Raw genomic sequence first — 16,324 nt, 5'->3', positions numbered from 1 at the left:
ATATATACAGGGCCCCCTACTCCATCTATACTGTACATGTATATACAGGACCCCCTACTCCACCTATACAGTACATGTATATACAGGACCCCCTACTCCATCTATACAGTACATATATACAGGGCCCCCTACTACATCTATACAGTACATGTATACAGGACCCCCTACTCCATCTATACAGTACATGTATATACAGGGTCCCCTACTCCATCTATACAGTACATGTATATACAGGACCCCCTACTCCATCTATACAGTACAGGTATACAGGGCCCCCTACTCCATCTATACTGTACATGTATATACAGGACCCCCTACTCCACCTATACAGTACATGTATATACAGGACCCCCTACTCCATCTATACAGTACAGGTATACAGGACCCCCTACTCCATCTATACAGTACAGGTATACAGGACCCCCTACTCCATCTATACAGTACAGGTATACAGGACCCCCTACTCCATCTATACAGTACATGTATATACAGGACCCCCTACTCCATCTATACAGTACATGTATACAGGACCCCCTACTCCATCTATACAGTACATGTATATACAGGACCCCCTACTCCATCTATACAGTACAGGTATACAGGGCCCCCTACTCCATCTATACTGTACATGTATATACAGGACCCCCTACTCCATCTATACAGTACATGTATATACAGGACCCCCTACTCCATCTATACAGTACATGTATATACAGGACCCCCTACTCCACCTATACAGTACATGTATACAGGACCCCCTACTCCATCTATACAGTACATGTATACAGGGCCCCCTACTCCATCTATACAGTACATGTATACAGGACCCCCTACTCCAGCTATACAGTACATGTATATACAGGACCCCCTACTCCATGTATACAGTACATGTATACAGGACCCCCTACTCCATCTATACAGTACATGTATACAGGACCCCCTACTCCATCTATACAGTATATGTATATACAGGACCCCCTACTCCAGCTATACAGTACATGTATATACAGGACCCCCTACTCCATCTATACAGTACATGTATACAGGACCCCCTACTCCATCTATACAGTACATGTATACAGGACCCCCTACTCCATCTATACAGTACATGTATATACAGGACCTCCTACTCCATCTATACAGTACATGTATATACAGGACCCCCTACTCCATCTATACAGTACATGTATATACAGGACCCCCTACTCCATCTATACAGTACATGTATATACAGGACCCCCTACTCCATCTATACAGTACATATATACAGGAGCCCCTACTCCATCTATACAGTACATGTATACAGGACCCCCTACTCCATCTATACAGTACATGTATATACAGGACCCCCTACTCCATCTATACAGTACATGTATATACAGGACCCTCTACTCCAACTATACAGTACATATATACAGGAGCCCCTACTCCATCTATACAGTACATATATACAGGACCCCCTACTCCATCTATACAGTACATGTATATACAGGGCACTACAGGTATACCAAACTGTGACTGGGTAACACTGCCACACCAGACCTGACCAATACCGCCATACTGTGACTGGATAACACTGTCATACCAGAGCTGACCAATATCGCAATACTGTGACTGAATAACACCGCTATACTAGACCTGACCAATACCACCATACTGTGACTGGATAACACTACTATACCAGACCTGACCAATACTGCCATACTGTGACTGGGTAACACCGCCACACCAGACCTGACCAATACCGCCATACTGTGACTGGATAACACTGTCATACCAGAGCTGACCAATATCGCAATACTGTGACTGAATAACACCGCTATACTAGACCTGACCAATACCACCATACTGTGACTGGATAACACTACTATACCAGACCTGACCAATACCGCCATACTGTGACTGCATAACACTGTCATACCAGACCTGACCAATACCGCCATACTGTGACTGGATAACACCGCCATACCAGACCTGACCAATACCGCCATACTGTGACTGGATAACACTGCCATACCAAACCTGACCAATACCGACACACTGTGACTGAATAACACTGCCATACGGGTAAATACAACCCTGCAGGTATACAGGACACTACAGGTATACAGGACCCCAAAACTATACACTACAGGTGCACGGGACCTCCACAAAACTATATACTACAGGTATACAGGACCTCAAACTTTACACTACAGGTATAAAGGACCCCAAAACTATACACTACAGGTATACAGCACCTACACCAACTATATACGTCAGGTATACAGGACCTCCACCAACTATATACTACAGGTATACAGGACCCCAAAACTATACACTAGAGGTATACAGGAACTCCACCAACTATAAACTACAGGTATATAGGACCCCAAACTATACACTACAGGTATACAGGACCTCAAAACTATACACTACAGGTATACAGCACCTACACCAACTCTATAATAAAGGTATACAGCACCATTACCAACTCTATACTACAAGTATACATGACCCCAAAGCTATATACTACAGGTATACAGGAACTCCACCAGCTATATACTACAGGTATATAGGACCCCAAACTATACACTACAGGTATACAGGACCTCCACCAACTCTATACTATAGTTATATAGGACCCTCAAACTATTCACTACAGGTATACAGGACCCCCGAACTATATACTACAGGTATACAAGACCTCCACCAATTATACACTACAGGTATCCAGGACCCTCAAACTATAAACTACAGGTATACAAGACCTCCACCAACTATACATTACAGGTATACAGCACCAACTATATACTACAGGTATACAGGACCCCCGAACTATACAGTACAGGTATACAGGACCTTCACCAACTGTACACTGCAGGTATACAGGACCTCCCTCAACTATACACTACAGGTATACAGCCCCCCCTCAACTACAGACTACAGGTATACAGGACCCCCTTAACTATACACTATAGGTATACAGCCCCCCCAACTATGCACTACAGATATGCGAGACCCCTAAAAACTATCCATTGTGGGTATACAGAACCCCTCCAACTATGCACTACAGGTATACACTAATTCCATTGATTAACTCAGATGAAACAATACCTTTAGCTTGACCTCCTAGGCACCTTACAACAAATCTAATTAACACATTGACACTTTATACCCGGGCAGCGCCGGGTACATTATATATATATATATATATATATATATATATATATATATATAATATATATATATATATGGGGGTATACACGGCTCAGTATATATATATGGGGTATACACGGCTCAGTATATATATATGGGGTATACACGGCTCAGTATATATATATGGGGTATACACGGCTCAGTATATATTTATGGGGTATACACGGCTCAGTATATATATATGGGGTATACACGGCTCAGTATATATATATGGGGTATACACGGCTCAGTATATATATATGGGGTATACACGGCTCAGTATATATATATGGGGTATACACGGCTCAGTATATATATATGGGGGTATACACGGCTCAGTATATATATATGGGGGTATACACTGCTCAGTATATATATATGGGGGTATACACGGCTCAGTATATATATATGGGGTACACTGATCAGTATATATATATATATATATATGGGGTACACACGGCTCAGTATATATATATATATATATATGGGGTACACACGGCTCAGTATATATATATGGGGTATACACGGCTCAGTATATATATATGGGGTATACACGGCTCAGTATATATATATGGGGGTATACACTGCTCAGTATATATATATGGGGTACACTGATCAGTATATATATATATATATGGGGTACACACGGCTCAGTATATATATATATATATGGGGTACACGGCTCAGTAAATATATATGGGGGTATACACGGCTCAGTATATATATATGGGGTACACTGCTCAGTATATACCACTGACCACTGCCCCCCCAACCACTGACCCCTCAACCACTGATCACTGCCCCCCAACCACTGACCACTGCCCCCCCCAACCATGCCACTATATATATATCTGACCACTGCCCCCCAACCACTGATCACTGCCCCCCCAACCACTGACCCCCCAACCACTGACCATTGCCCCCCCCAACCACTGACCACTGCCCCCCCAACCACTGCCCCCTCCAACACTGATCACTGCCCCCCAACCACTGACCACTGCCCCCCCCAACCACTGACCACTGCCCCCCCCAACCACTGACCACTGCCCCCCCCAACCACTGCCCCCCCAACCACTGACCACTGCCCCCCCAACCACTGACCACTGCCCCCCCCCAACCACTGATCACTGCCCCCCAACCACTGACCACTGCCCCCCAACCACTGATCACTGCCCCCCAACCACTGATGACTGCCCCCCAACCACTGATCACTACCGCCCTGCCCCCCAACCACTGATCACTGCCCCCCAACCACTGATCACTGCCCCCCCAACCACTGATCATTGCGCCCCCCAACCACTGATCACTGCCCCCCCAACCACTGATCACTGCCCCCCAACCACTGATCACTGCCCCCCCAACCACTGATCACTGCCCCACAACCACTAATCACTGCCCCCCCAACCACTGATCACTGCCCCCCAACCACTGACCCCCCAACCACTGACCCCCCAACCACTGATCACTGCCCCCCAACCACTGACCCCCCCAACCACTGCCCCCCAACCACTGATCACTGCCCCCCCAACCACTGGGGGTATACACGGCTCAGTATATATATATGGGGTATACACGGCTCAGTATATATATATGGGGTACACTGATCAGTATATATATATGGGGTATACACGGCTCAGTATATATATATGGGGTATACACGGCTCAGTATATATATATGGGGTATACACGGCTCAGTATATATATATGGGGGTATACACGGCTCAGTATATATATATGGGGGTATACACGGCTCAGTATATATATATGGGGTATACACGGCTCAGTATATATATATGGGGTATACACGGCTCAGTATATATATATGGGGTATACACGGCTCAGTATATATATATGGGGGTATACACGGCTCAGTATATATATATGGGGGTATACACTGCTCAGTATATATATATGGGGGTATACACGGCTCAGTATATATATATATGGGGTACACTGATCAGTATATATATATATATATGGGGTACACACGGCTCAGTATATATATATATATGGGGTACACACGGCTCAGTATATATATATATATGGGGTACACGGCTCAGTAAATATATATGGGGGTATACACGGCTCAGTATATATATATGGGGTACACTGATCAGTATATATATATATATATATATATATATGGGGGGGTATACACTGCAAATAAAACAAACCTTGGCCGTCCAGCCACTGACTAACACAACTGCAGCTTCCCTAGCTGACTTTCTGAGCCCACTGCTCAATACTTCCAGTACAGCTGGTCTCACCCAGACTGCAGCTCCCACAGGCCCAACGCTGTCTGTGTCCTCCCACCCTGGGAGCCCTCACCTGGGAGGAGCCATCACCTGGGAGGAGCCATCACCTGGGAGGAGCCATCACCTGGGAGGAGCCCTCACCTGGGGGGAGCCCTCACCTGGGGGGAGCCCTCACCTGGGGGGAGCCCTCACCTGGGGGGAGCCATCACCTGGGGGGAAGCCATCACCTGGGGGGAGCCATCCCCTGGGAGGAGCCATCCCCTGGGAGGAGCCATCACCTGGGAGGAGCCATCACCTGGGAGGAGCCATCACCTGGGAGGAGCCATCACCTGGGGGGAGCCATCACCTGGGAGGAGCCATCACCTGGGGGGAGCCATCACCTGGGGGGAGCCATCACCTGGGAGGAGCCATCACCTGGGAGGAGCCCTCACCTGGGGGGAGCCATCACCTGGGGGGAGCCATCACCTGGGAGGAGCCATCACCTGGGAGGAGCCATCACCTGGGAGGAGCCATCACCTGGGAGGAGCCATCACCTGGGAGGAGCCATCACCTGGGAGGAGCCATCACCTGGGGGGAGCCATCACCTGGGAGGAGCCATCACCTGGGGGGAGCCATCACCTGGGGGGAGCCATCACCTGGGGGGAGCCATCACCTGGGGGGAGCCCTCACCTGGGAGGAGCCCTCACCTGGGAGGAGCCCTCACCTGGGAGGAGCCATCACCTGGGGGGAGCCATCACCTGGGGGGAGCCATCACCTGGGGGGAGCCCTCACCTGGGGGGAGCCCTCACCTGGGGGGAGCCGTCACCTGGGGGGAGCCGTCACCTGGGGGGAGCCGTCACCTGGGGGGAGCCGTCACCTGGGGGGAGCCATCACCTGGGAGGAGCCATCACCTGGGAGGAGCCATCACCTGGGAGGAGCCATCACCTGGGAGGAGCCATCACCTGGGGGGAGCCATCACCTGGGAGGAGCCATCACCTGGGAGGAGCCATCACCTGGGGGGAGCATCACCTGGAGGAGCCATCACCTGGGAGGAGCCATTACCTGGGAGGAGCCATCACCTGGGAGAAGCCATCACCTGGGAGGAGCCATCACCTGGGGGGAGCCATCACCTGGGAGGAGCCATCACCTGGGGGGAGCCATCACCTGGGAGGAGCCATCACCTGGGGGGAGCCATCACCTGGGGGGAGCCATCACCTGGGGGGAGCCATCACCTGGGAGGAGCCATCACCTGGGAGGAGCCATCACCTGGGAGGAGCCATCACCTGGGAGGAGCCATCACCTGGGAGGAGCCATCACCTGGGGGGAGCCATCACCTGGGAGGAGCCATCACCTGGGCAGCTCTGGAGTCTCTAATAGATCCACCAGGTGGTTTCAGAGCCTCATTAGCTCTAGGGCTGGAGTGGAGTATCTGGAGCAGGAGCTTCACCTGAACTCCAATTCCCACTCCAGAGGCATAGAACCGCCTCTTACAGCCCCACCATGCCACTATATATATATCTGACCACTGCCCCCCAACCACTGACACTGCCTCCCCAACCACTGACCACTGCCCCCCCAACCACTGACCCCCCAACCACTGACCACTGCCCCCCCAACCACTGACCACTGCCCCCCAACCACTGACCACTGCCCCCCAACCACTGACCACTGCCCCCCCAACCACTGACCACTGCCCCCCCAACCACTGCCCCCCAACCACTGACCACTGCCCCCCCAACCACTGATCACTGCCCCCCCCAACCACTGATCACTGCCCCCCCCAACCACTGACCACTGCCCCCCCAACCACTGCCCCCCAACCACTGACCACTGCCCCCCCAACCACTGACCCCTCAACCACTGATCACTGCCCCCCAACCACTGACCACTGCCCCCCCCAACCATGCCACTATATATATATCTGACCACTGCCCCCCCAACCACTGATCACTGCCCCCCAACCACTGACCCCCCAACCACTGACCATTGCCCCCCCCCACCACTGACCACTGCCCCCCCAACCACTGCCCCCTCAACCACTGATCACTGCCCCCCAACCACTGACCACTGCCCCCCCCAACCACTGACCACTGCCCCCCCAACCACTGACCCCTGCCCCCCCCCCCCACCACTGCCCCCCCAACCACTGACCACTGCCCCCCAACCACTGACCACTGCCCCCCCCAACCACTGATCACTGCCCCCAACCACTGACCACTGCCCCCCCAACCACTGATCACTGCCCCCCAACCACTGATGACTGCCCCCCCAACCACTGATCACTACCGCCCTGCCCCCCAACCACTGATCACTGCCCCCCCAACCACTGATCATTGCGCCCCCCAACCACTGATCACTGCCCCCCCAACCACTGATCACTGCCCCCCCAACCACTGATCACTGCCCCACAACCACTAATCACTGCCCCACAACCACTAATCACTGCCCCCCCAACCACTGATCACTGCCCCCCAACCACTGACCCCCCCAACCACTGACCCCCCCAACCACTGATCACTGCCCCCCAACCACTGACCCCCCCAACCACTGCCCCCCAACCACTGATCACTGCCCCCCCAACCACTGATCACTACCGCCCTGCCCCCCAACCACTGATCATTGCGCCCCCCAACCACTGATCATTGCGCCCCCCAACCACTGATCACTGCCCCCCCAACCACTGATCACTGCCCCACAACCACTAATCACTGCCCCCCCAACCACTGATCACTGCCCCCCAACCACTGACCCCCCAACCACTGCCCCCCAACCACTGATCACTGCCCCCCCAACCACTGATCACTACCGCCCTGCCCCCCAACCACTGATCACTGCCCCCCAACCACTGATCACTGCCCCCCCAACCACTGATCATTGCGCCCCCCAACCACTGATCACTGCCCCCCCAAACCACTGATCACTGCCCCCCCAACCACTGATCACTGCCCCCCAACCACTGCCCCCCCAACCACTGATCCCTACCCCCCCAACCACTGATCACTGCAGCCCTGCCCCCCAACCACTGATCACTGCCCCCCAACCACTGATCACTACAGCCCTGCCCCCCAACCACTGATCACTGCCCCCCAACCACTGATCACTGCCCCCCAACCACTGATCACTGCCTCCCCAACCACTGATCACTGACCCCCCAACCACTGACCACTGCCCCCCAACCACTGACCACTGCCCCCCAACCACTGCCCCCCCAACCACTGACCACTGCCCCCCCAACCACTGACCACTGCCCCCCCAACCACTGACCACTGCCCCCCCAACCACTGACCACTGCCCCCCCAACCACTGATCCCTACAGCCCCCCCAACCACTGATCCCTACAGCCCCCCCAACCACTGATCCCTACAGCCCCCCCAACCACTGATCCCTACAGCCCCCCCCCAACCACTGATCCCTACAGCCCCCCCAACCACTGATCACTGCAGCCCTGCCCCCCAACCACTGATCCCTACAGCCCCTCCCCCAACCACTGATCCCTACAGCCCCCCCAACCACTGATCACTGCAGCCCTGCCCCCCAATTTCTCCTCAGTGTCAAGCCTCATTCCACCACACATCATACATACATAGCCTCATCACACATCATACATACATAGCCTCATCACACATCATACATACATAGCCTCATCACACATCATACATACATAGCCTCATCACACATCATACATACATAGCCCCACCACACATCATACATACATAGCCTCATCACACATCATACATACATAGCCCCACCACACATCATACATACATAGCCTCATCACACATCATACATACATAGCCCCATCACACATCATACATACATAGCCCCACCACACATCATACATACATAGCCCCACCACACATCATACATACATAGCCTCATCACACATCATACATACATAGCCCCACCACACATCATACATACATAGCCTCATCACACATCATACATACATAGCCTCATCATACACACATAGCCCCATCACACATCATACATACATAGCCCCATCACACATCATACATACAACATAGCCTCATCATACATACATAGCCCCACCACACATCATACATACATAGCCTCATCACACATCATACATACATAGCCCCATCACACATCATACATACATAGCCTCATCACACATCATACATACATAGCCCCACCACACATCATACATACATAGCCCCACCACACATCACACATACATAGCCTCATCATACATACATAGCCCCATCACACATCATACATACATAGCCTCATCACACATCATACATACATAGCCCCATCACACATACATAGCCCCATCACACATCATACATACATAGCCCCACCACACATCATACATACATAGCCTCATCACACATCATACATACATAGCCTCATCATACATACATAGCCCCATCACACATCATACATACATAGCCCCACCACACATCATACATACATAGCCTCATCATACATCATACATACATAGCCTCATCACACATCATACATACATAGCCTCATCACACATCATACATACATAGCCTCATCATACATACATAGCCCCATCACACATCATACATACATAGCCCCACCACACATCATACATACATAGCCTCATCACACATCATACATACATAGCCCCATCACACATCATACATACATAGCCCCATCACACATACATAGCCCCATCACACATCATACATACATAGCCCCACCACACATCATACATACATAGCCCCACCACACATCATACATACATAGCCTCATCATACATACATAGCCCCACCACACATCACACATACATAGCCTCATCACACATCATACATACATAGCCTCATCATACATACATAGCCCCACCACACATCATACATACATAGCCTCATCATACATACATAGCCCCACCACACATCATACATACATAGCCTCATCACACATCATACATACATAGCCTCATCACACATCATACATACATAGCCTCATCACACATCATACATACATAGCCCCATCACACATTATACATAGCCCCATCACACATACATAGCCCCATCACACATACATAGCCCCATCACACATCATACATACATAGCCTCATCATACATACATAGCCTCATCACACATCATACATACATAGCCTCATCATACATACATAGCCTCATCACACATCATACATACATAGTCCCATCACACATACATAGCCCCACCACACATCACACATACATAGCCTCATCACACATCATACATCATACATAGCCTCATCATACATCATACATACATAGCCCCATCACTCCTCCTCCCCGGATTGGTCAGTGAGTGTATATACTATATACTATAGAGATGTGACGGCTCGGGCCTCCTGGGGTGTACGCTCACTGACACACTGTAACGCCGCCTCCGTATATGGGGATCCCTCCCTATCAGCATCATCCATCTGCAGCAGCGGGACACCCTGACCGCACACACAGCCAGACACCCCTCCCCGTATACTGATGTAGCCAGACACCCCTCCCCGTATACTGATGTAGCCAGACACCCCTCCCCGTATACTGATGTAGCCAGACACCCCTCCCCGTATACTGATGTAGCCAGACACCCCTCCCCGTATACTGATGTAGCCAGACACTCCTCCCCGTATACTGATGTAGCCAGACACCCCTCCCCGTATACTGATGTAGCCAGACACCCCTCCCCGTATACTGATGTAGCCAGACACCCCTCCCCGTATACTGATGTAGCCAGACACCCCTCCCCGTATACTGATGTAGCCAGACACTCCTCCCCGTATACTGATGTAGCCAGACACCCCTCCCCGTATACTGATGTAGCCAGACACCCCTCCCTGTATACTGATGTAGCCAGACACCCCTCCCCGTATACTGCCAGACACTCCTCCCCGTATACTGATGTAGCCAGACACCCCTCCCCGTATACTGATGTAGCCAGACACCCCTCCCCGTATACTGCCAGACACTCCTCCCCGTATACTGATGTAGCCAGACACCCCTCCCCGTATACTGATGTAGCCAGACACCCCTCCCTGTATATGAGGCTATGTATGTATGATGTATGATGTGTGATGTGTGATCGAGTGCAGATAATGGCCAAAAGTTTTGAGAATGATACAAATATTAATTATTACAAAGTCTTCTGCTTCAGTTTTTAAAATAACAATTTGCATCATATACCCCAGAATGTTATACAGAGGGATCGGCTTATCAGCAATTACTTGCACAGTCAATATTTGCCTAGAAAATGAACTTTCTCCCCAAAACACATTTCACCATCATTGCAGCCTTACAGGGAGCAGCTAACATTGTTTCAGTGATCGCTCCATTATCACAGGTGTGGGTGTTGATGAGGACAGGGCTGGAGATCAATCTGTCATGATTAAGTAAGAATGACACCACTGGACACTTTAAAAGGAGGCTGGTGCTTGGCATCATTGTTTCTCTTCTGTTACCATGGTTATCTCTAAAGAAACATGTGCAGTCATCATTGCACTGCACAACAATGGCCTAACGGAAGAAGAGTATCGCAGCTAGAAAGATTGCACCTCAGTCACCAATCTATCGCATCATCAAGAACTTCAAGGAGAGAGGTTCCATTGTTGCCAAAAAGGCTCCAGGGCGCCCAAGAAAGACCAGCAAGCGCCAGGACCGATTCTTAAAGGGGTTGTCCGGCGCTAAAAAATTATTCACAGAATAACACACATTACAAAGTTATACAACTTTGTAATGTGTGTTATGTCTGTGAATGGCCCCCTTCCCCGTGTCCCACCACCCGCCACCCGTGTACCCGGAAGTGTGGTGCGCTATACTCACCTGTCACGTGCCGGCCGCCCTCTGCAGCGTCATCCGAAGCTCAGCCGCGATTGGCTGAGCACAGTTATGACTGCTGAGGACTGGGGGAAAGGTCCAGGGAGTGGACTGCTGAGGACTGGGGGAAAGGTCCAGGGAACGGACTGCTGAGGACTGGGGGAAAGGTCCAGGGAGCAGACTGCTGAGGACTGGGGGAAAGGTCCAGGGAGCGGACTGCTGAGGACTGGGGGAAAGGTCCAGGGAGCGGACTGCTGAGGACTGGGGGAAAGGTCCAGGGAGTGGACTGCTGAGGACTGGGGGAAAGGTGCAGGGAGAGGACTGCTGAGGACTGGGGGAAAGGTGCAGGGAGAGGACTGCTGAGGACTGGGGGAAAGGTCCAGGGAGTGGACTGCTGAGGACTGGGGGAAAGGTCCAGGAAGTGGACTGCTGAGGACTGGGGGAAAGGTCCAGGGAGCGGACTGCTGAGGACTGGGGGAAAGGTCCAGGGAGTGGACTGCTGAGGACTGGGGGAAAGGTCCAGGGAGTGGACTGCTGGGGACTGGGGGAAAGGTCCAGGGAGTGGACTGCTGAGGACTGGGGGAAAGGTCCAGGGAGTGGACTGCTGAGGACTGGGGGAAAGGTCCAGGGAGCGGACTGCTGAGGACTGGGGGAAAGGTCCAGGGAGTGGACTGCTGGGGACTGGGGGAAAGGTCCAGGGAGTGGACTGCTGAGGACTGGGGGAAAGTCATTGTCTCTGATGAATCCCCTTTCCGATTGTTTGGGACATATGGAAAACAGCTTATTGGGAGAAGACGAGGTGAGCGCTACCACCAGTCTTGTCTCATGCCAACTGTAACCGGTATCCTGAAACCATTCATGTGTGGGGTTGCTTCTCAGCCAAGGGAATCGGCCCTCGCACAGTCTCACAGCCTAAAAACACGGCCATGAATAAAGAATGGGACCAGAACGTCCTCCAAGAGCAACTTCTCCCAACCGTCCAAGAGCAGTTTGGCCACCAACAATGCCTTTTGCAGCATGATGGAGCACCTTGCCATAAAGCAAAGCTGATAACTAAATGGCTCAGGGAACAAAACAGAGATTTGGGTCCATGGCCTGGAAACTCCCCAGATCTTAATCCCATTGAGAACTTGTGGTCAATCATCAAGAGACGGGTGGACAAACAGAAACCAACAAATTCTGACAAAATGCAAGCATTGATTGTGCAAGAAGGGACGGCTATCAGTCAGGATTTGGTCCAGAAGTTGTATGAGAGCAGCTATCAGTCAGGACGGCTATCAGTCAGGATTTGGTCCAGAAGTTGTATGAGAGCAGCTATCAGTCAGGACGGCTATCAGTCAGGATTTGGTCCAGAAGTTGTATGAGAGCAGCTATCAGTCAGGACGGCTATCAGTCAGGATTTGGTCCAGAAGTTGTATGAGAGCAGCCGGGGAGAATTGCAGAGTCCTGAAGAAGAAGGGACAACACTGCAAATATTATAGACTTGCTGCAGTAACTCATCTACCTGTCAGTAGAAGCTTCTGTTACTCAGAATATGATGCAATTATATTTCTGTATGTGATAAAAACATCTGACAAACACACAGAAAACCAGAGGGCAGAGGATCATGGGAAATAGAAGATTTGTGTCATTCTCAAAACTTTTGCCCATGACTGTAGTACATGTCACCTGCAGTCCTATAGGACACACACACACACAGTGGGGTCGGCACATATACATATATATATATATATATACACACACACAGTGGGGTCGGCACATATATATATATATATACACACACAGTGGGGTTGGGACATATATATATATACACACACAGTGGGGTCGGCACATATATATATATATATATATATATATACACACAGTGGGGTCGGCACATATATATATATATATATACATACACACAGTGGGGTTGGGACATATATATATATATATATATACACACACAGTGGGGTCGGCACATATATATATATATATACACACAGTGGGGTCGGCACATATATATATATATATATATATATATACACACACAGTGGGGTCGGCACATATATACATATATATATACACACACAGTGGGGTCGGCACATATATACATATATATATACACACACAGTGGGGTCGGCACATATATACATATATATATATATATACACACACAGTGGGGTCGGCACATATATACATATATATATACACACACAGTGGGGTCGGCACATATATATATACACACACAGAGGGGTCGGCACATATATATATATACACACAGTGGGGTTGGGACATATATATACACACACAGTGGGGTCGGGACATATATATATATATATACACACAGAGGGGTCGGCACATATATATATACACACACAGAGGGGTCGGCACATATATATATATACACACAGAGGGGTCGGCACATATATATATATATATACACACAGAGGGGTCGGGACATATATATATATACACACACAGAGGGGTCGGCACATATATATATATATATACACACAGTGGGGTCGGGACATATATATATATATACACACACAGAGGGGTCGGCACATATATATATATACACACACAGAGGGGTCGGCACATATATATATATATATATACACATACACAGAGGGGTCGGCACATATATATATACACACAGTGGGGTCGGGACATATATATATATACATACACACAGTGGGGTCGGCACATATATATATACACACAGTGGGGTCGGCACATATATATATACACACACAGAGGGGTCGGCACATATATATATATACACACACAGAGGGGTCGGCACATATATATATATACACACACAGAGGGGTCGGCACATATATATATACACACAGTGGGGTCGGCACATATATATATATACACACACAGAGGGGTCGGCACATATATATATACACACAGTGGGGTCGGCACATATATATATACACACACAGAGGGGTCGGCACATATATATATACACATACATACACACAGTGGGGTTGGGACATATATATATATATATATATACATATATATATATATATACACACACACACACACACACAGAGGGGTCGGCACATATATACATATATATATACACACACAGAGGGGTCGGCACATATATACATATATATATACACACACAGTGGGGTCGGGACATATATATATATATACACACACAGAGGGGTCGGCACATATATATATATATACACACACAGAGGGGTCGGCACATATATATATACACACAGTGGGGTCGGCACATATATATATACACACACAGAGGGGTCGGCACATATATATATATATACATACACACAGAGGGGTCGGCACATATATATATATATATACACACACACAGAGGGGTCGGCACATATATATATATACACACACAGAGGGGTCGGCACATATATATATACACATACATACACACAGTGGGGTTGGGACATATATATATATATATACACACACAGAGGGGTCGGCACATATATATATACACACACAGAGGGGTCGGCACATATATATATATATACATACACACAGAGGGGTCGGCACATATATATATATATACACACACAGAGGGGTCGGCACTCACCGATGAAGAGGATGGGGAAGGTGATGAAGAGCAGGAAGACGTGCGGCACCACGTTCAGGGCATCCACGAAGCAGCCGTTATTCAGGACGCCGTTATCCACGTTGTAGCCGTTAGATCGGTTGTCGGTGCCGCAGAACGCCAGGGTCATGGTGAGGAGCGGGGCCCGGGGTCCATCAGGACTGCGGGGGCGCCAGAGAGCGGGGGGCTGCCCTGTAATACCGGGGGCTCCTCCTGGGGTATTAGGGGGGCTCCTCCTGGGGTATTAGGGGGGCTCCTCCTGGGGTATTAGGGGGGCTCCTCCTGGGGTATTAGGGGGGCTCCTCCTGGGGTATTAGGGGGGCTCCTCCTGGGGTATTAGGGGGGCTACTCCTGGGGTATTAGGGGGGCTCCTCCTGGGGTATTAGGGGGGCTCCTCCTGGGGTATTAGGGGGGCTCCTCCTGGGGTATTAGGGGGGGCTCCTCCTGGGGTATTAGGGGGGCTACTCCTGGGGTATTAGGGGGGCTCCTCCTGGGGGATTAGGGGGGCTCCTCCTGGGGTATTAGGGGGGCTCCTC

At 50.1% G+C, this 16,324-nt stretch overlaps 1 protein-coding gene across 1 annotated transcript in view; it reads right to left on the bottom strand.

Moving 5' to 3' along the window:
- The window catches only part of LOC138779387 (ATP-binding cassette sub-family C member 8-like), a gene marked incomplete at its 3' end in the record, with an annotated part of 32,351 nt that extends 16,308 nt beyond the window's left edge, over window positions 1-16,043 (bottom strand). Inside the window, exon 1 of the mRNA XM_069956596.1 lies at window positions 15,771-16,043. Coding sequence (XP_069812697.1) covers window positions 15,771-15,918 — 148 coding nt within the window. The remainder of the gene's footprint in view (window positions 1-15,770) is intronic.
- Window positions 16,044-16,324: the final 281 nt, after the last annotated feature.

The sequence above is a fragment of the Dendropsophus ebraccatus genome, unplaced genomic scaffold (genome assembly GCF_027789765.1).
Source record: "Dendropsophus ebraccatus isolate aDenEbr1 unplaced genomic scaffold, aDenEbr1.pat pat_scaffold_749_ctg1, whole genome shotgun sequence".
Lineage (NCBI taxonomy): Eukaryota > Metazoa > Chordata > Amphibia > Anura > Hylidae > Dendropsophus > Dendropsophus ebraccatus.
Note: the sequence above shows the minus strand (reverse complement) of the source record. Positions and strands in the feature narration are given on the sequence as shown.